We start from the raw sequence: 23,124 nt of genomic DNA, 5'->3' as shown, positions 1-23,124 counted from the left end.
TAGCTATAGCTAATACTGTGTGAATTAAAGCAGTGATTGAATCTGAAACTTTGTTACCAAGGACTCTCCTGTAAAATTTCCTCAAAAGTTGTTCTTCAAATAGAAATTTTCGAATGGACTCCCAAGTCCTAAGATCTTGCACTAGAAAAACTCAACTTATTTTGCTCTGCCTGTAAGAGCACCTCACACTAACACCTCCCTCTCATTTTCTGTGCAGCAGAATGGCTGGAGAGAAGAAAGAACAGGGGGTGGATTGAAGATTGGAAATTAAAATCAGGTAGTTTGAAGAACCTTGAAATATTTGTCTATGAACTGGCAAGAACGGTACCTAGAAAATAAATAAAGTTACTTCCTGCTTAAGAGTTTCGCTGCTGCCTTTTTCTTTCATCTCTAGAGAAATTCAGCTGGTGGCTCTGTCTACTGCCTGACTGCCCTTCTGAAGGGCAGTCAGCATGGTACCTGTCTAAATGTCCAGTCTGCAAACTGCAAAAGCTTCCCCATGAAAACAGCCTAAGGAAAAATATATTGCTTGGATACTTGTACTGTTTCATCTGTCTGCAAAGGGAAGTTGGGATTTCATTTAGTTCTGACTTGTAGTGGGTTACTATTAATACATATACTTAAAAAACCCCAGAGACTGATTTGAGCACAGTATCATGGAATGGTTTGGGTAGAAAATACCTTAAAGCTCATCTAGTTCCAGCCCTCCTGCACTGGGCAGGGACACCTTTCACTAGGTTGCTGAAACCTGCTCCTGTGCCTCACCACTTCCATTATAAAGAATTTCTCCTAATATCTAATCTAAACCTCTTTCAGTGTAAAGCCATTCCATCTTGTCCTGTCACTAAATGTCCATATTAAAAGTCCCTTTCCAGCTCCCTCAGAGCCTTCCTTCAGGTACTGGAAAGCTGCTCTAAGGTCTCCCTGGAGCCTTCTCTTCTCTGGGCTGAACAATCCCAGGTCTCAACCTGTTTCCATAGGAGAGGTGCTTCAGCCCTCTGAGCATTTTTTTGGTGTCCCCTGGACTCAATCCAACAGGTCCACATCATTCTTATGTTAGGAGCTACAGAGATGGACACTCTTTCAGGTGGGGTCTCATGAGGGCAGAGGTAATAATGCCTTAGTTAAGCTTTATAAAGAAAAATAAACTGCCAGTAGTGACGCTGAATCACTATTTCATTGTTGTCTTACCCAGTCAGCATTTTTCAGTTCATCAAGATCCGTACTGGAATCATCACTTGCCTCTTTGTCCATTTCCTGAATCTTCTTCAGGTTCTGGCAATGAAAAGGAAATGAGTGAATAAATGAAGAGTGGCATTAACTCTCAAGTAAAATTGAAGCTTAATTTTTAATCTCTTGTATCATGTTGTTTGGGTATTCTACTGAATATTTCATGACTTGAATAGCAAGACTGTAAAAGTAACTTGAAACACTATTTGAATATATTTCTCTTCCTTGGAAAGTTAACCTTAAATGCTGGGAACAAATATTAAGTTTTGAGTATGAAAGTACTTCAGATATTAACATGCTGGAGATAAAACTACACATTAAAATGTTTATCTCCCTCAATTTTTATATGCACAGAAAAAAAAATCTTAACCACCTGTCAGGTCTGTTAAGCTACAACACAGAAAATATTACTAGCTTGATAAGGATCCATTCATACCAAAATGAATGCTTGCTGAATTCAAGGCAGCTCATTCTTGTAGAAGGAGAAATAAACTAGGAGAAACATTGAATAGTGCCAGAATTGTATATATATATATATTTATATATATAAAATAATTAATTAGCCGGTATAATATGCATATAGATTCTGAAATATCCATAATAAAATCATTTATTATGGATATTTCAGCAGGAAGAGAAACTGTTCTTTAAAAGATGAAAACTGCTGCTTATTAACAAGATCAGATCATGCAAATATGGAAAAGATGGAGTGCAAAGGGGCAAAAAAAAGCTTTCATACCAACAAGAATATGAAAAACAATTAAAAGTTACAGCAGACCATAGAACAGGCAAGCTTGAACACAGAAGGCTGTGGCTTTACACAAATTTTCTTATACACATCAACACTTCTTTATTCAAAAGGCTTTTTCTTTTTTTGTTTACTTTTGTATTGAAATGTTTTGGAATCAGCAGTACAAGCAATTTTTCAGTAATCTACTTCACTTTTATGGAGAGTTTTCCAGGAAATCTTTAACAATGTTTAATTAGATCAATTTTCTAAGTACTCACTAATATATCTGAAATTGATATTTAAGTCCTCTACTAAAAACCTTTTTTATTTTTATGAGACAAAAGCAACAGGTCAGAGATCTGACAGATGACTCTACCAAAAGTATTTCCATCTTTTAAGCACTTATGCTCTTCTTTTAATGGAACTGAACAATCAGTCTCAATTCAGCTTCTGAGCTTTCCAGAAAAAATAAAAATAAGCATACTCTTAAAGACTCTTTTTTTCCTGGAGGTAGTTCCTAAACTGCCAACATTTCATTGTAAGAAATGGAAGCACTGGAAGAGTGCTTAACTTGCACATTCAAGAGTGCAAGCATCTACCAAACCTGGCTGCAGACATAGGACATGTGAGTCAGCTACCACAGAGGTTTTGGAAAGAGACCAGATGGGTTCTCCATTGTCTTATTTATGTAAGTAGCACAATTGCTTTAGTATCAAAGAAGAAATATTACCATTGTCCTATCAAAATAAAATACATCATTTACAAGGAGACTCTAAAAAAGCATAAATCACCCACACTTGGCAAAAGCAGATCCATCATGGGACAATGTGGGAACATTTTGGCATGACTTGCAGCATCACAACAGGATACCCAACTGGGAAAGAATGTCTTTATGGAAACTTCTGCTGGCCCTGGCACTGTGGTCAGTCTGACACACAGGCAATTGCCCTTTCCAAGGGAAAAACAGAAACATGGAAAGAATGGGTAATGTAAAGGCCCTGCTCATGTCTACTCTGCTATCCAGGATTTCCTCTTTTCTGTATCATGCAGTTGGAGTGATCATTTCAAATGCAGTTAAATGAACTGTAAATTACTTTCCTTCTTGCAAACTGCTAACATCTACTGGTAAACTGTAAAATAAAACATCGAATACTTTTTCTCTTATCTCTTTGTAATCAAAAAGATAACTTCAGTAAATGGGCCTACAACTGTCAGATCTGCTCCTCCTTCCCATATTGGAAGGTAAACTTTAATATTTTTAAAAATTAATGTGTTCCAGCTGCTTAACTGATACCTCAGCTATTCAACAAGACTGGTAACAATAACCCACCTCAGCAACCAGGTTCCCTACCATACAGTTTATAGAGCTGGTTTATGCCCAAAGGCTGATGCTTTAGACTGACATAAATATTTCATGAAGCTAGAAGAGATTACAACCTGGTTTTCTTAACAGCAGAAAATAAGAAGGGGAAAAAACCCACCCTGAGCAGCTGAAAGATCTTCCAAATAAGGCAACCATCTAATTAGTTTCTCTGGAACATAGCTAGAGGGGCAGCTCCTACCCAAAAAAGCACAGGTGTAAGTGATGCTGGCTACCATGCACCAGAGAGCTGCAGGAGCAAAACCCGCCAGCCAAGAGATGAAGTGTCTCCAAGTGCAGTTTCATGATACAAATGAGCTGGTACAAGCACAGGCTGCTGCCAAAGCTGGGCTTCTTTCACTCCCCATCCCTGTGCTGAGTGCTTGGCTGCAGCCCTGCAACCACAGACACCCACTTTGTAGGGAGAGTTCATTCCCTTCCCTAGCACCTGGCTCTGGCACTTAAATGCACCATACAATCAGTAGGGAAGAGTAGGAGATAAAGGAATTTCCATCATTATAGAACTAGCAAAGCTTTGGAAGAAACCAGCAAGTGCTCTATGCTTGCAGGAAGTGTTTAGGAATGCTTCTTTAGCTCTTCTGCACCTGTCAGGTGCTGCTTGGGAAGGAATAAATTCACTGTGACAAGTGATTATATTTAAACTTGTAGACTAAATGGAACATTAGGGTTTCCCTCCAGCATCCTCAGCCAGCATCAGTGGGTTTCTGCCTCTGTTTCAACCATAAATAATAGAAACCAACATATTTAAAATATAATAGATCCTTTGTCAGAATTCAGCTGTGTTCCAAAGCCTGCAAGTAACCTCAGCTGCTGCTGCTGTAGCCACTTGCACTTACCCTTGGGACAATGACTTAAGAAAAGCTATTACAGTACAATAAATACATGGCCTAAATGGATTTCCATTCCAGAAAGCAGAAACATCTTAAAAGGGTTTTTCTAAATGATCCCAGAACCTCAGACCCAATTTACCTATTACAGCCTGGGCATTCATTCAGGCAATAAGGGCTGGATGTGTAGGAAATTACTGCTTCAAGAGCTTTCACCTTTTTAAAAAACCTTCACAGCATTTGGCCATTTTTTAGAAGACTGCATTTTGTGGCAAAAGCCAGTAATAAAAATATCAAATGTCTTCAAACCTCTTGCTGTACTATTAAAAGCAGGCAGCTGATTTGCTGCTGCTGTGTGGCCCACATTTGAGATGTGCTCTTCTGTGCTCAGTGACAGATGGGAATTTATGTAAGACTCTTGTCAGCACAGTGTCAAAGACTCCCTTCCATAAAATGCTTTCTAAAAACATGATGCTTTAAAGAATGTGGTATTCTAGGGAATCCAGACCTGGACTTTGACTTTCACCAACTGCAGAGCACAGTCTGCAGCTCCCAGTTCATACTGTAAATTAGGAGTCATTTTTTCACTGATTAAATTGATTTTTACACTGCTATCTCTGTAACTAGTAAAACATTCTTGCACATCTAGGTTCAATTTAAAAATACATAACATTCACACATGGGAAAAACTCCTTTTATATACCTTCAGTTATCCAACATGGGTTTAAATTCCAAGGTTTAGGCAGTAGCATTACTCTAGGTCTTTGAAAAGACCCAAACCCCATTTAATTCAAACTGGGAATAGAATCAGTTAAATCAGTCCCTGAAAACCTTGAGTGATAGAAGACAAAGTTCTTAATGTACAGAGATATGGGCTGATGCCCTTTGCTCAGCTCTGGAGGGGGCAATAATCATCATGCTGCTCAACATAACTGTGCAAGGAGAGGCACAAAAAGCCCAAACCAAGGGCATGTAACACTGATTGAGTGACAGCAGCTGCATCACACAAGAAAACCAAACCCTCCCCTGCCCAAGACAAACCAGCAGTATTTTCCTTTATTAAAGGTCCTAAATTGAAGGATCAAACTGATCAGAATGGAGCCACAAGCCTGATGAAAACACAGCTGCAAAGGTGGAGTCACTAGAGACTTGGAAGTGTAGGCAAAAGTGAAGTTATGAGCTGAAAAGTTTGTGAACTGATTTATTTCTACAGCTGTGCTCTCTGAAAATCCAAGCAGCAGATAATTTGACAACTTAATACAGTCACAAGACTTTTGAGCACAACTTGGCTAATGACTCTATTTCCAAAATAAGTTAGCCATTAACATTGTTTAGGTACCTATTAACTACCTCCATTATCATATTTTGTACAAATAATACAGCAGTACAGCCACCTGACCTTTTTCATCAGCTCTTTTGCAACTGAACCTCCGTATGGTGTGAAATTAGGAATAAAAGAAAGGAACAATTTCATTTCATGCATGTCCTTAATTAGAATTTGTATGTTTGCATTTTATACAGATTGGATTGAAATATATCCAGGCAGACTGAAAGAATTATGTTTTTACATCAGAAAGGACAGAAATGCAAGGCAATGTTTTAAAAGAACAGTACAAAGATGACAGATTGGGAGCTTTCTCTATTTTCTACCAAAAGCCTAATTACAAAGCACGCTGTGGATAATGAAATTATGGATGAGTTTTTGATGAGCATGGATTTTCACTGCAATTAGAGATGTAGGCAATTATAAAAATATACAAAGTCTTAATTAGTTTTGGAAGGAATACTAATTTTGATGCTCTAGGGTGTACATCAATCTCTAAAACTTTTTGAGGTATAAGTAAAACCTACTGCAACAGATCTGCCTACTGGACACTCACCTCCCATGCTGGCCAGCATCACATGGTGTTTTCTAGCCCCACCTGTGCCAGCTGAGGAGTTTATCACCCACAGGTCTACATCCCACGTGCCAGTATCACCTTTATTGGTACCACCCACAGAGTCACAAAGTCTTTCAGAGTGGAAGAGTTCTCAGAAAGGCAGCTGGTCCAAGCTCCCTGTTAAAGCAGGGCCACCCAGAGCCAATTGTCCGGCATCATGTCCAGGCAGCTTTTGTATATCTCCAAGGACAGAGAATCCACAACCTCCCCAGAAAATCTTTGTTCACCCTCACAGTAAAAACAATATTTCTGGCTGTTCAGAGGAACCTCCTGAGCTTTAGTTTGTGTCCACTGCTCCCAGTCCTGTCACTGAGCACCACTGAAAAGAGCTGTTGTCTTTGCACTCTCCCCTCAGGTACTGAGAGACACTGATGAGATCCCCCTGAGCCTCCTTATTTCCAGACTGAACAGCCCTGGGTCTCTCTGCCTTTGCTCACAGGAGAGCTGTTTCAGTTCTCCATCATCTTCCTGGCCCTTCCCTGGACTCTCTCCATGGTGTCAATGTCTCTCCTGTACTGGGGAGCCCAGAACTGGATCCAGCACTGCAGCTGTGGCCTCACCAGTGCTGAGCAGAGGGGGAGGATCACCTCCCTCAACCTGCTGGCAGCATTTCTCCTACTGCAGCCTGGGACACCATAAGGTTTCTTTGCAGCAAGGGCACTTTGCTGGTTCGCTCAGCCATGAAGTGCATGTGGAACATAAACTCCAAGGAAAGGCAAGACCAGACAGTAACAGGGAGCCAGAGGAGGACTAGGGCAGATATTCCTTCAAAAAGCAGGTTCACAATGTGGATACAGGCCTGGTGGATCACCTGTCTGATCCAGAGCACCAATTTTGCATTCCTTTGCTTGCATAGTCTCTCCCTGTCTTTCTCAGTCACACTCGATGCCACTTCTGAGCAATGTGTGTGACCTTTTCAGATACTTCACAGCAGGAACATTTGCTTAATCTCATGGACATCAGTTATTTGTGCCTACAGTTCTGTCTATGGCCAGGTGCCACCAAAGGTTATGTCAATGACTTCTGGACAGTTCTGAAAAAGATGGCTCTTTTCCTTTACATGGGTCAATTTTTAGCAGATATTCAAATTACCTTGCCCGTGCCATACATGTGTGAATTTCCTTCACCTTGTAGACCATTTCCCCCCCAAAACAATAAAAAAAGAAAAAAGAAAAAGAAAAAAAAAAAAAAGAAAAAGAAGAAAAGATCCCTTTCAGTGGGATTTTGTTATTGCAATTTTGAAAGCTCACTTCTTGACACGAAAAACAAGCTGTACTCTATCCTTGTTATCAGCTGTAAAAGCTTAAAACAGCAGGTCACAAGTATTAGGAGGTCTTGGCCCATCAGGAAACCACTCCTGGATGCCAAGCAGATGGTACTCAGGGTGAGTCTGCAGCAAGGGCACCTTTCACAGACCCTGAGCAGCATGCAGGTGCTGCCAGCAAGCTGGAAAATACCCCAGTAAACTTGCTAAAAAAAAACTTCACCTTGCAAAAAGAAAACTTTTAGTTGTTTAGTTTTTTAAACTATTGCAACAGTGCTATCACATCTTTCTCAACTCTGCTCATCCTTTGTATCCACTACATGAAATATTTCACACTTTTCAAGAATAGAAGCACCATCTCCCTGTCTGCAAGTCAACTTAGCTGCTGACCTTTCATATACAGGGAATCAGACTGGAAATAATCATATGGCATCAATTATGTGACAAAGTGCCTTAAACATTCTATCTGACATCCATTGAGATGATGTGAACAGCTCACTCATCACTTCATCATCTCTGATTAACACACTCACCCAAATTCATGCAGTCCAGCCCTTTGTGAATCTATGCTCTATTTGTTATATGACAGATGATGACTGGGGAACACGTAACTCCTCAGTATATTTATTTGTATTACCATACATTACAGCCTATAAACCTACCCCTCCTACCTACCACTCAATCCCTCTTGAAATCCTGGACTTTCAAAGTCCTGCTAAGGCTTTATAGGGCCAAATTGAAAACAGCATCACAGCAATATTTTTTTCCCTGACTCTTTCACAGTTTATTTCCCTCTAAACCTGTGCTAGGCTGCAGGGTAATATAGGTCAGATTTAGTTCACTCCAATCAAGTGAATTTTTACAGATAGAAATTCTCCCCCTTCCACTACAGTGAAGCTGCCTATTTAAGCATTTATGGACCAAAAAATATGAACCTCATATACCTGGGAAACAGATACAGTGGCATCTGCCACTCAGTGGCCCTAGAAGGAATCAAAGTAATTTGAAAGTAATTTTTATCCACAGGAAAGTTACTTTGAATAATTCCAGAGGATTCTTTCCCTTTTTTGGTGTTTTTAATTTCATTTTGATCTCACATCCACAACTGCATCTAGGTCTGAGGGAATCTAAAGGATGCTCTCCAAATTAGGCTGTTATTTTTTGAAACAAACTAAAAATTTAAAATTCCTGGCATCTTTAGTGTCAAACCCACAATATTACACAGTATAATTTTTTTAAAAATTAGAACTGATGTATGTAACTTGGTTATTTTCCCCCAGTTCTCTGACAATGGAATCACCACAAATCCATGAGAACAAAATTTTCTTACTGAAGTATTCAGTGTTTATCTCCTTTATACCCATTACTTGTATGACAACAACAAAAGGAAAAGAAAAAAGGAATTCACTAGAAGAGTATTTAACTGTACTCCTCATGACTTAAGATTCTGCTGTGTGTTTGCAAGACAGAAAAGCATGTAAACAATAGCACAGCTTTTACTGGCTTTGCTAAAACCTAGCGTGATCATATGATCCCTGCTTGCCTCAAGTATAAACTATAAAGGTCACTTTAAAATGGTGCAACAAGATTTACAGCATTCCACCTCATATGTTCTTCATACCTATTTTTTATTTTGTACACTGTATTATTTTCAAAATTAAATACCTTCCAAATCTATAGTTAGATAAAAGCTATGACCAAGGACCAAGCACATCATAAACCCAAAGTATTCAGATTCCAAAAGCTGCTTCCAAGATAATTTTCTTGGTAATTTCTTACATGCCTACTGAGGGAGTGATCCAGAGTAAAATGAAATCAAAAGGTCAAAATTCCGGCCCTGGTTAGGTGCAGCAATAAAGTCTTACTGATTCAGTAGGGCCAAAATTCCGTCCACTAGGATTACTTCTTTTGACCTAAATGTGCTTTGAATCAATGCCTAATACCCTGAGAGGCAAATGGCTTCTTTCATTTGGGATTAACTCATAGTATTCTCTATGGTGTGTTCAGATGTTGTTGGGTTTTTATGCCCAATGATAAGGTGATTAAGTAATTTGCAAATTCAAAATGCCTTTCCACTTTTAAAAATAATTTAAAAAATATTATTGTTGAGACATGATTTTAAATGGTTATAGGCGACAATATTTTATTTTGACATTGACAACAAAGATGCCCTATTACTGCTCACTGTGGCCAAGGTGTTTGAGAACTATTGGAAACAATTCCTCTCTGAGGAGAAAGAAGAATTCTGAAGGGTGCTATCCTTGAGCCTCAACATGGACTTTGCAACAGCTGTTGTGTGAGGTGTTTCCAGCACAGGTCCCTCAGTTAATATATCCAGCAGTTAAAAGCCAAGATGTGAAATTATTGATGTCAAGGTTTGGGAGACAGCTTTAGCATGGAGATCTTGTATCCTGGCTTCTTCCTGTATCAGGACATTGGATGCAGATGTGCCATAACACAGGCACTTCAGAAAACAAGTGGCTCTTTAGTCATGCTGACATTGCCAAAATTATCCTTGTATGACACTGCTTAGTTTAAAAATTGCTTTCAGTTTGAATAGGACTGGAGAAGAAGTGGAGATGCAATATGATCCTGTGCAGCAGAAAAACATCTCAGAAGGATTCTCCCTCCTGGATGATGCATCTCACTGAGAAAGGAAAGAGCAGCAGCCCCTTACGCCTCTGAGTAGTTTGCATTTTCCACCATCAACATGATAAAAGCTCTCTTGTACCCATCTGAGGCTCATCTGACCCTTTAATGAGCTGATTCAGCTCATTAACCTGATAAGGAGTAACTCCTTTACTTTTTGTTTTGCTTGGATTTGTTCCCTAGAGTCAGAAGAAGGGAAACAGTGGGAGTACATGTGCATGGGTGGAACAGCTCGGCCTTTTTCGGCAGCAAAATTTTTAGGTCAGCCTGTAAAATCTTATCCTGCTTTTCAAAGGTACTGTAGACCTTGACTTACAAAAGAAAAAAAATCCTTCAGGGATTTATTAAGGAAAAAAAATTATGAAAGCGTTGCTACTTGACAAGTTTGCTTTGGTGAAGAAACCAGCTTTGAGAAATCAGTTTCCCTTCCTGCCCTTCCCCTCACCCACCAGTTACCAGCACCCAGACTTTTAATACAATTGTTCACAGGGCCACTCTGCAGGCCAGATCACTGAAACTATCTGCAGTAAATATCAACCTTAAAATCACTCTTCAGCCAGACCTGATAATTGCAATGGTTCACAGGATGGCCTTTCAGCCAACAATAACAGCCAAACAAGCAGTGAACATAAGCATTGTGACCTGAAGGGGAAAATTTTTCTATTTTTAAAGTTGGCTCTGCTGTGAAACCAATGTGACAGACAACAAACCAATCACACAGCAAAAGGTAAGAGAAGCTGCTGACTGGGGACAAGATATGAGCAAGAAGAATCTCAGCTAATTCTCAGCAAAGAGAATTCCCTCATGGGAATGAGCTGAGGAGGAACAGGCAAAGCTCTGACACTTCATAACATCCCCAAAACACCAGAAAAGAGTTTAGACTCAAATATATTGCATGCAGGAATGGGCATATGTATGCAATGTGTTACCCTTCAAGAAAATATTCTGCTTTACTCCCAAATAGACTCATCACAATTATTAACAAATTCTGAGGGATGTAAATGGTTACAGACCAAAATTTAAAAAAAACCAAACACCTCAGCTGAAGGAGTGTACTCCCTGAAAAGTACAGATCATCTCCTCAAGCATCTGACAGTCCCTATTGGCTGCACACAGAAGTGATTTTGTAAACCAAATTCACATGGTGATGAGCTCAAAAGCAGAAAAACCTTCTTAGATTGCTCACCTCTTTTGCACTTTTAATTTTGGCCAGGAAAGTGTAGAGCTCCATTGTTTCAGCAAACAGAGCCCGACACACAGCTTGGTAGTGGTTGGGCGCCTCCAATCGCGTTGGCAGGTGGGCAGCACACAGCTAGGAAGAAAAATAGATAACAGGATCAAAACAATCCCCATGGCTTTCATTAATGCTACAGAGCATGAAATAACATGAAAGTAAATGCAACCAAACATTAAGGGCACAAGCATCCATGAGATATTAAAGTTTAGTCAGGGATTGGGGTGTATTTCCTAAACCTTCTGTTCCCATTTGTTTTATGAGAAGAGTACTATGGGAATGGTAAGGGGACTGGTAGACCATGTTCTAGAAAACCAAGACATTGCCTTTTCATAACAAAAAAAAAAACAAAAAGGAGCAAGGACAATATAATTCAACATAATTGTGAAAACAAGCCATCTTGCATTAGCAAATTTTGGGAAAACATACTTAATTCAAACCAGCTTTAACAGTAAGTGTTAAGTATTCCTATGAACATGGAAGAGAAATGTATCCCTACTGGTTTATGAAAGGATGGAAGGTGAAGCAAGGACAAAAGTACAGTGTAATCATCAAGCTGAAACTCTGATCAGATTTATTTCAAGCAGCACAAAGATTTTAAACATCAGCAAGAGCTACAGAAGCACAGGTTTATTGCTTTATCTCAGACACTCATGAACATTTTCAAACACAGGCATAGCTAATGCAAAGGAACCCTACAGGTGTTTCCATATATGCTAAACTTGTCAAACTCTGAAAGTCTATTCAAATCACTAAGAATTATTCACAGTTACTGATGAACAGTCAGTCCAGCATTGCTTGTAGAGCAAAACATGCAGCTCCTGTTTCCAACAAGAGAAGCTTCACTGAAACCAGCCTTTACATTTCAAAGTAAGAACCTGAATGGTTTGAGTGACATCCAGCTTGGTGGACATACCATTTACATGGAAATATTGGCTGAAAACAGACAAAATAAAATAACAGCTGTAATTTGTTTCCTAAACACTTTTAAATTAAAAAAATCCCAAAGCTGAAACTTGAGTATGGACAGCCATATACTGGTACATACGTAAAAATAAAGTCTAAACCAAGGCCATAAAATTGGTCTTGTTTATGTGGGTCTATTGTAACTATTTTTTATATAAATACAGCTACATTCAGATCTCCAGAACTAAAGCTTGAGACAAAAGCCTCTTTAGCAGAAGAGCCTTTAATTAGCCTAGTAGCATACTTGTCTAAATCTCTCCTGTTATTTCAGTGAACGCTGTGCTTACAAGGGGCACGATGCATGTAAAGCTCAGGCTGCTTTTCCATATTGCTTTCAATTTGATTTAAATCCACACTGCCACTCAAAGGTGTGGTGCTGTGGCCTCCAGCTGTAGGAATCCACAGATACCCTCCTGCTGGCACGGGAGTTCATGCCCTAACTCAGAGGATTACTCACCCTGACAAAAATCAACAATGTGAAGGAAGTGGAGCAGGAGACAATTACCTTCATGGCATGGACACACTCACAGAAGTGAAGGCAAAAAGGAGCAAGGAGAACGTGCTGCCAGGGTGGGAAAAGGGAGGAAGGGCTGAAGAGATTTAGACTGCCTCAATCTCATTGAAAAGCTGCTCTCTGAGGCCATAGGCCCCTTGCTATCTTTTATTTCTTCCCATTAGAATAACAATACAGAGCTCAGTGGTCAGACTTGGTCAGCTCCTTTGATAAACCTTTACAAGCCCAATTATGTACCCCTATGTATTTATGTCCTTTTAGTTGTAAAAATGAATATACATATAAAAAGTTTATATATATGTGTATGTATATTTTTATTCCTTCCTATATATTTCTCTTCCACATAGGAAATGCAAGCTAGCCATGTTCATGAAATTGCCCTTGATCCCTGCACTTCAAAATTTATGCTGTTTTACAGTGGATGGCCAAAATTTTCTTATACTTTTCAAATTTCTTTCTGGATAATCACAAGGACATAGTTGACGTATGCCTTCCTTTTTCTCCCCACCCCCCCCAACTCCCTGCTTTTTTCCTTTTTTCCTCCTTTTTTTCCTTTTATTTTTTCCTTTTTTTTTAAATAAATTGGATCATCTCCTTGGCAGATAAAGGGAGAAAAACCCAAACAGATGCACTCCTAATGTGTGCAATAGTGATACCAAAGAGACAGAATGTACTAAATATTTCCCTTAATGAAAATATTAGAACATTAAACCAGTTCTGAGTATGGTTGTGCTCTTTTTTCTCAATAATGAATCATGTCCTTACTTGCCTTACCATGCTTTACATTTTCTAGTTATTAATTATAGTACACAAAAACGGGTTTCATTCTAAAATACACTACTTACAAAAAATAAAAGTAATAGCAACTGCAATTTTGAAAAAGCTCATAAAATGTTATAAGTCTTCATAGCTGAGAATAAAATTTTATTATTTCACAGACTGCACACAGGTTTTTAAGAATCCTTTTTTTCTTTATTCAGAGGCATGTTAATTAGAAACATTTTGCATCAAATATTGAGAAAGTTAATGAAATGCAGTGGTGACAAGTTCAAGCAGGGAATGGTTGTAATATTGATTCTATTAGTAAACACAAAGTAAAGCAAAAAAAAAAAAAGCCTGCTGCTGAACTGAAGTTACAAAAGCAATCACATAAAACCTGACCATTTGCTTTGCAAACCTTAGGCTGCAGGTATTAAAAGAGGGCCAGCAGCTCCTACTAACTTTCATGTTCTGAGAAATCAGTCTCTGAGTCATCTTATATTATGTGAAGATGCATTACATAAGAAAACTTCTTGTGGTAATATTAAGTCAAACAACTCAACATGAGTTTTTTGGATTAGGGAAGGTAAGCCTGAAGAAAAAGGAAAATGTAAATAGGACAGGCTGATTTTTTTCTCCTTCATTGTAATATACTGTACTTGCACATTGGTTCAGAACCCCTGACAAGCTGTAACTTCTGCATGAAATACCACAAAATCTAGGCAGGCAAGGCAAATCAAGCATGAAATGTCACTTCTAGCCTGAGTTCAGGACATTTATCCACTTTAAAAAATTTAAAATCTTCAAGTTTATGGTAGTAGTGTTTAAAAAGCTATGTTTCTGTAACACACAACAAAAATCCCAGTCAGTATGTTTTAATAACTGAGATATGAAAGGACAACTACCTAATGAGCTTCTCCTCTTACCATGTCAGGGTGGTAGTAGTGCAAGAAGGATTAAGATCATATATGCAGTTCTTCCCAGTCATTTTGAGGTTGTATGCTTATTCTGACACTTACCTTTTCATGCCTCATGATACAACTTAAAACTACCCTAAGGGGAATGAACTCGAACAGTGCCCAGAGCTTAACACAAGGGCTGTTTGTTCTGCTTCCAAGAAGTCTCAAAAAGTATGGCTCAGAACAGATTATGTGGTATTTGCAAACTGGTGAAATAATAAAAATATTATCAACTACTAAAACATTAACTAGCTCAGTCTGTAAATATTTCCATTTGCAATCATTGTGAAGAGCTGGGATTTCTGAATTTTTTTTTTCCTAACTGAGCCTATCCAAAACCCCAGCTTGACCCAAAGCATTCAATCTTTGCTTAGATCACTAAGAAGATTAGAGGCTGTTTCCATCCACATTCAGGGTTCACAGGAAAAAAAGGCATTATGTAAATATCACAGCCTTGCCAGCTCCTCCAACTTCATCCTCAGTTGACTAGGAAACAGGGTGCACCAAGCCAAAGCAGTGCTAACAGGAATCACAATTTAACCATCTGAAGAGATCAAACAGCATTTCTTGCATTTGTTTGAATATATTCCAACAAGGCCTCCATAAAGTTACAAGAAGTACAGCTGACTCTCCCACTAAAATGCAGCTAAGTTTTGCAAAACCATTTTGGCTACATATATACTGGAAGTTTCATCAAAACACCTGGGCTGCTGGAATTAAGATTTCAGAAGACAAAAAGTGTTTCCACTTGTAATTATCTTGGGGAATGCACCACAAAGAAGAAAAAGATTTCTTTTTCCCATGGGCCACAAAGACAGGCCATTGATATTATGCAAAACATATTACCAGCCTGCAAATGCCAGGCTTGTTAAGTGTTTTGAAAGCCTTGGAGTATTAACAAAGACTTAAAAGATGTACTTTTTCTTAAGCAACAAGAAGAAATTACTTTAACCAACAGATCACTGAACATGCAAGTTCAGTACACTGAACAAGTGTACTAGGTATTTGCCTCATCTTTTGCAGTATGGTACTACAAGAGGTTCACAAAATAAAACTCAGCTTGAGATGCCTTTTCAAGTCCAGGCTATTTTCTGAAAGATTTTATCTCCATGAAGATAAACTAGAGTTTATGATAAGGCTTTTGTTTTCATATATATCCTTCTTCATGGGAATATGAACTTCAAGAACCACATACCTTACCAGAGAAATCTTACCAAGTCAGTACCTGCATATTTGTAAAATTCAACTAAGCATTTTGCTTTGCTTTATTATCCAGAATAATGTTGAGGGATGGGCTGTTGACAGGAATAAGTGTTTTTTCATGAGTTTGTAAGATGTTTCTGCCTGCTAGGACCACCCCTGTGCATAGTACCCACAACTTAGGCACAGTACAAGTTTTGAGGTGGCTTTCATGACAGTGAAAGCCAATTTCATTGGATCCAATTTCAGCTGCTTCCCAGCACTTCAGAGCTGCTCTCTCAAACATTCCAGGCAGCCATGTGCCCCTGGCCCTGCTGCTTTTAACTGCAGTGGGCCAAGGACTGTCTGGTCCCTCTGATAAGGATTCCAGGGGAATACTACTGAGGAAAAACTGCAGTAAGATAATAGGGATGGGAGCAGAGTTAGCTATTAATCCGCAAAATAAATTAACAGAAAATACAGCAAGTATTCACAAAAAGTTACTCTTCACCTGCAAAAGTTTGGTAACTTTTTGATATTTTAAATGATCTTTTGCAAGTGCCATGGAATGCCCAACTGCTTGACATGTGATCTCCTACTTAATTTTGGATGCCTCAAGAAAAAGGTAGGTTTTGTGAAAATTGATGCAAATTGCTAGTACCAAGCACATCTACCTTGGTATTTAAGTGTTCTCCAGCATTCTGTAGAGGCCTTCCCTTGTGCTGCTATTTGTTGTTTTGATAATCGCCTTGGGGTGGACAAGGGAAGTACTACGCAGTTCCCAACTTTTACAATTTCCAAATTTAATGTTTTGAGTGATCCTCCCCATAAAATCATTTCATAAATACAGTCTTTCTTTACAGATTTTCCTTTCTAGCATGAACCTGCAAATGCAGCCGCAAAGCTATTGCATTTAGCAATAACAGGTATAATTTGAAGAAACAGTGGCCTTGGTTGGTTCTCTCTGTTGGTTCTCTCTGTGTAAAGGACACAACAAGGTAGCTGCTGAAATTAAAGCCAAAACTGCAAATGGAAATTGGATGATGCAAGGATTGAAAACGCTGCTTTGCATAGGATGCTGATCCTTAAAGAAATGTCCACTTGTCTGCATCAGATAATCATCATCGTCATCGCTAACTACCCTCTGCTTTGCAAAGTCTAAGGATTAAAGGCTTTGAGCAAATTATTCATATACATGCTGAAATGTCAAACAGGAATGGACTAACAAATGTTTACAAATGTCCTCCTGAGTCAAAACTGAAGTCAGCCTGCGAGTAAAATTGAAAGACGCTCCTCATGAGGGTAGACGGTGCTGGGAAATGCTGCTGCGAGGTTTTGGATGCTGCCATTGTTTTCGAAACACAAAGCAAAACACACAGATTAAAAATGTTGAGGATGAAACTGGTTCACAGTTAAGGACTCCCTTACACTATTTTCTCCTGAACAGAATATCTGTCCTGACACTCTTTCCTTCAGGTACTAATTGCATTGAAGGGCTGAGCACCATGACTCATTTTGCTTCTTAAAATCTTAACACTACACAATTATTTGATGACTCTTAACTACTTTTCCATGCTATGAGACTGAATTTAAGCAGTGATGAGAATCTTGATAAAATTTCAACAGATGGCAACTGCAAGACTAACGCCCCACTGAACTGTCTCACCTATAAACTTGAACCTCACCCAACAACAGACAATTAAAGGTGAAGATAATTTGTAATCTGTTATATTTATATGATACCATCTTTAGGAAAATGAGTCTTACAAATATTTAACATAATTACAAACACTTTTGAAAGTACTTAAAACTTACACTGGTGTCAGGAAAAGGAAAGAAAACTCCACTATATGTTACTGACTACATCTCAATTTTTAAGCCAAATCCTGTATTTTTCATGCTCAGTGAACCCTATTCTCACTCTTTATTAGCTTTCTAAGAATGAAGGAAGACCATGACCATGGAAACAGACTTTAAATGAAAGTTAACCTATGTTTTTATGAGACAATGATTATTTCCACTGGACATTTTGATATTAAATTTTCAATGACTGACTAACTTTATGTGCTAGTGCAGACTTCTTGTCAAAGTTGCAATTGTAAAAATTCTCATTTCTACTTGAAAGCCATGAGGGTATTTTTACCCCTCAAATACAAGCCCCTGCATACAGCTGTTTCTGGACTATGTGTTAAGTGTATTGTTACACTGTCTTTACACAGTGGACTAACAACATCCTGCTTCTCAAAGAGACTTGTCTCAAAAGAGCCAATTAAGTGAAAACCAATTCTGCATTCTGTCTTAGTTTCAGAGAAACTGTGCTCTGTTGTTTCTTAGCAGAATAATGGAGGAATTAATAATACAAATATGCAGTAATCTGAATTTGCTAGCTCTCCTTCTTTGACTATTCAGTGGAACATCAATGGGATTATTCATGGGCAAGGGAGAAAACCTACTATTTCTGGGTTTTTTTGCATGAAATGTCAATCCCTGCAACATTTAGCAAAACCACTAGGTAGCCTGTCAGCAACAACTGCTTTCTAAAGCTCTCTGCTTCACAGGTAGACAAGAGCTTACTGCAACTCTCATCTGTAGCACTTACACCTCTGCATTTCATGCTGGAGTAGCAGAGTGAAGGATGAGACGGAGGCATCTGGGTAAGAAAACCAGCTTCAAAAGCAGAGCAGAGGCATAGATGGGAAAACATGATAAAACTGGATAATTAAAGGAGAAGGGGAGTGGCTGTGCAAATTCACAGGGCTACCTGTAGTTATTTAGCTAACAGCCCATTAAGCTGTGGAACCACCCTTCACATTATTAAATAACTTAAAGCTGAACAACTGCTAGCAAAGAGCTGCACCCTTGTAATGCTATTTTGTATGTTTGTCTGCCATGCTGCTCAGGCCCTCCTTAGGGCTGCAGGGTGCCTTCTCCTACTCCTGAATTACTGCTTCTGTTCAGGAGAAGAGAGGAGAGCTGGTTTTGTACCAGGATGCTTGGCATATGCAGCAGAGAATGAGGGCAGGATGGAAGCCCTTCTTTCTTCCCCTCTCCCCAAGACCCCACACAAGCAGATAAAGCAGTGATTACACCCAGGCTGCTGCTTGGAAAAAAAAAGAAAGAGTATTTCAGGAAAAACAGTAGAAAATAGTGATTTTTTTAAAACAGTTTAAATGAGAAAACAATTTTATCAAAAAGTATCATAAAATGTTGGGGAATGACCCTCAAATCAGAAACCAAATCACAGAGACACATGTAGAAAAGGAAGGGGAGAATACTGCAGGAGAGAGGCTGCAGCTCTCAGCTTTTGAATAATGTCCATCAATCTCATCACTACACAGTTCAGATGTTTGTACACATTCTAATTGAGAGACAATATATTAATGTAAGGCAGTTTATTCATGAGCCACTTAAAATCCAATTAAAATATATCAACTAAAATAAAAACATGCACTTTCCTTGGCAGCAATTTACAGTTCACATACAAAGCTTTAAAGTGTATGTGTGTGTGTGTGGGAAGCTTGTTTGTTTTTATGTACAATGCTGAAACTTCTCTCAGTAGGCATAATAATAATAATAATTTGCTTTCATGTTTTGTCCTGAAGCATGACTTTTTTATTCCTATCCAAAAAAACAGCTTTCCAGCCACATAACCAAATATACAGCATGACAAAGCATAACAAGCTTTTAAACTTCACTCCCAATGAAAAAATCAAGTAACTTCTAACCAGTCTTATTTTGCTTTCATTAGACCTCAGCGTATGGAAAGCTTTTCTACTCCTTCATGTATGCCTACTCCTTATTTGTACTACCTTTGTTAGGGAAGACAGGTCATGGAACCCTGGTTGCATAAAAAAGGCCTACAGAAAAATTCTTTATCTTTTTCTTCCAGGCAAGTATGCTTAACACTTTTCTCTGAAAATTTATAGCCACTGAATCTACATTGCAATTGTCTTACCAAGCATATCAGTTACATAAATGTTAAACATGCCACTCTAAGGTAGGTATGAACAAAATTATTTAACCCACAATTTATTGATTACATTGATTAAGTAATTTTGATTTGAATATATATAATTGTTTATTCAAACAGAATAGATATCCAATGAAGCAGAACGTTAAAAATGTTTAAAGGTGTTATTTTCTCCTCAGTTCCCTCTGTTTGTAGTGATGGTGCCCCTTTTTGTCATTTTCCTTACACACACTTCATTCCTGGAAATTGTCTCCAGTATGGTAATTACTAGAAATTGAATTACCTGGAGCCAATGGCTCTGAAATACTCCCTGCCCATAGGTGGGACTCACCACCTGTAGGGACTGCAGATGGTGTTTATCCTGCCCTGGATGCTCAGGGGCTTGAGGCAAAGACAACTCTGCTGCTTCACTCTGCCTCCACACGTTTATTGCCATTGGCAGCAACAGGAGTAAAAGCATTTTTTTACCACTCTGTCACTGCATTTTTACCACTCTGACAAGTATTCAAGGCCAGCTCATGTACCCCAAACTGTGCTGAGTCTGCACTGTGGGGACTGTAGTTGTGCTGCTGGGGCTCTGTCACAGCCTTGCAGTCCATGCCCACACATATTCTTTCTCCCTTGTGATATTAGGAATTACAAATTTTATTTTTGTCAGTGCAGCTGAGGTCAATGCAAAGCCCAGTGGGCTGGTCAGGAACGTTTTTTGAAATGGAAAATAAAAAATTGTGGATCAAAGCCGTCGCTGACCAAATCACATATGACGCTACAGCATATTTTTCTCTGCTCTGTTGGTCCATTTGAACTTCTCTCTGCTCAAACGATCTTGGTCTCTATGTGAACATTTAGGATGGATAGCTGTAGTGAATTATTAAGCATTTTGCAGTAATTGATGGTTTTCTTGAAATCTTAGGTGCTGAACTCATAGGAATATATACAAAATATAACCTTCATTATTCCCAATTAAGAGATTGTGAAGATTCTAGCACATTTTAAAGGCTGATCTCTTGATGCAATCTTAAAATATATTAGTTTCCTCACATCATGACTGCTTGGAGGGGAGAGCAATGAGTCTCTGCTTCCAAAAGAGATGAACAACACAGACCTCAACACAAGATGGGAACCCCAAGCTGAAGAACCAGAGAGATTGTCTCTTGCTAATAAACTGAATACAAGAACATTTCTTCCTCTTCCTTAGGGCTTGGCTGTCCTTTCTAACAGTTACCTTGTTTATTTCAAAATATGCCACTTGTAGAAGTAGGGCAACCCATGCACCTGGGCCAATCTCTGACTGCACGAGCACAGTTTGTTTAATTTTCAAATAAACTTCCCTGTACTTTCAAATGCTGAGCATTCTTTTGGAAATTAATTTACTTGTGCACTCAGAAAAAGATGCATGGAAAACATATATATAGTTTAAAGTATTTGAAGAATCTTTCCAACCTTTATTACCTTACTTTTAATTAGCATAAAATAATTTTGTACCTTATGTTATTTCAACCATATCAGATAAGTCTTACCATTCTCATCTGAGAAGGAGCCTTGTAGAAACAAGTATGTTCCTCACGAAAAGGGATGTGGCCCTCAAAAGAGAATAGTTCAGGGAAAAAAAGCAAACAGCAAAAAAACACAACAACAAAAAAAACCCCACACACCACACCCCAGCTACCAGCCAACTCTTCATCAAAATCTTATTATCTGAAGGGAAAAAGAGAAAATGGAGGTAGGCAAACCATTTTACTAGTTCTCCAGTCAAGTGCTGCATGACTGCTTTGTTTTCAAACACAGCCCTTGAAATAATTAAACAATTTTGTGCCAAGTACTCTAAGGACCTGCACCATAGGTAATTATTTACCTGTTCTCAGTTACACATCATGAAAGATATATCTCTACAAGTCAGGCAGGAACTCCCAGCTCAGTTCTTCAACTTCAAAGCTACCTTTAAAACCCCTGGCACTTGCAGAGGCATCTACTACATGTCCATTGAAATTGATGCTTTTACATGATAAGTCTATCAATGCCTTCTAAAGCAGAAATAAAAAGGGAATTTTATCTCTGGAAGGCAATTAATACTGTGGTGACCTCAGTCCAGAGAGAGCAAGGTTATCAAAGGGGTGATCATGTTAGAGCACTCTCCTGCATGTACTCAAAGACCAATTGTTACTCTTGGACAACTCTTTTCTATACTAACATTTTTCATAAGAAAACCACTTTTGAAGGCTAAAAGTCAGAGCCGTCATATTTCTAAAATCCAGGACTTAGAGCAAAGTACAGTAACTAGAAATGCAAGTATATACATCTATTTCAAATGTTGCTACCTTCAGAAAGATGAAAAGCAATTTAACATCAACTTTATACTGAACTTTATAGCAATGGATACAGGGACATCCCTAAGACATTGGCAAAAGGCCTCAACTGGAGTTAGTCAACAGCTCTGAACCGAATTTCGGATCTACCATCACATCTACCAAAAGTCTGGTGTAAAACTGCTGAGTGTTAAAGCTCACAGATTGTTCTGTCAGCAAAGATAACTTAAAATATCATTCTTTTGTCAAAAAGCCCAAAACTGTTTCTAAAGGACTTTTTGCCAGTATCCTGAAGTACACCTCAGTGTCCCACAAGAAAGATGGCTTCAAAAGGAATCTGCTGGAGGCAGGGCACGCAAGGGGGGATCAGTTCCCTCAAACTCTGCATGACACCAGCAAGGAGCAGCCAAAAAACCACTCTGCTTGCAGCACCTTCATTAAAAGGCCTAGATAGCTGCCAAATTACCTTCAAAGAGAGGTTAGCTTTATCTGCCAGAGTGGTAAAGAAAATTAATAATCCTTTTATTGTGGTAGGCATGTAAGACAAAAGAGGTTTGTGGGGGGTGTCTAGTTATCTTGCTGGTTATCTCCCCTCAGCTGCTCACTGCCCTGCACCCAGGCACAAGCAATACCTGCCCAGAGACTGCAAACCTCCTGAGTTTCACCTGCACAGCAGCAAGTGTCCTGAACACAACAGAAACACCCATCCTGTTCTACCTGCTCGCTTGACCACAGAGCCGGGCTGAGGGAGGTGGGTGCCATCCATCCCCTGGCCACCAGGACAGCACCTGGAAGGAGCAGGGATGTTCCCTCTCTCCCTCTCCAAGGCAGGAAAGTAAGCCCAACTCCGTGTTCTGAGGTAAGGCTGTTTGGTTTTTAAAGGTTTCTGGTGTGGACAGATTTCAGCACTTCTGCTGAAGTGACACCATGAGGCCAAGTGTCTCTGGCAACCAGACCTTACTGGAAAGTCCCCAGCAAAGTGCCTTGGCTCCAAACACAGTAGGCACCATTACCAGGGCAAGAAATTGCAATAAGCACCCTCCTTTGCTGACCAGCACACTCAAATGTGAAAGGGACTGACATCACCCTTTTAAAAGGAACACAGTGGTTACTTTCAAAGTAAAGCTGACCACATGTTGACCTCCAGTTACACTGCCCCAGATGAAAAATCAGGACAACTGTTTAAGACAGCAAATGACATCACTTTAATTAATGA

The 23,124-nt window shown here is 39.0% G+C and overlaps 1 protein-coding gene across 5 annotated transcripts in view; it reads right to left on the bottom strand.

The window, feature by feature from the left end:
- Positions 1-23,124, bottom strand: part of SPIRE1 (spire type actin nucleation factor 1) — a 126,969-nt gene that overhangs the window by 38,078 nt on the left and 65,767 nt on the right. For all 5 annotated transcript variants that reach the window (XM_071456757.1, XM_071456786.1, XM_071456776.1 and 2 more), the window contains exons 4-5: positions 11,208-11,333; positions 1,192-1,275 (exon numbers count right to left, since the gene is read on the bottom strand). In XM_071456757.1, the coding sequence (XP_071312858.1) occupies positions 1,192-1,275; positions 11,208-11,333 (210 nt within the window). The remainder of the gene's footprint in view (positions 1-1,191; positions 1,276-11,207; positions 11,334-23,124) is intronic.

This window comes from Agelaius tricolor, unplaced genomic scaffold, assembly GCF_023055355.1.
Source record: "Agelaius tricolor isolate 1412-34295 unplaced genomic scaffold, bAgeTri1.0.p SCAF_2, whole genome shotgun sequence".
Classification (NCBI taxonomy): Eukaryota; Metazoa; Chordata; class Aves; order Passeriformes; family Icteridae; genus Agelaius; species Agelaius tricolor.
The sequence above is the reverse complement of the archived record's forward strand: the minus strand, read 5'-3'. Positions and strand labels throughout refer to the sequence as shown.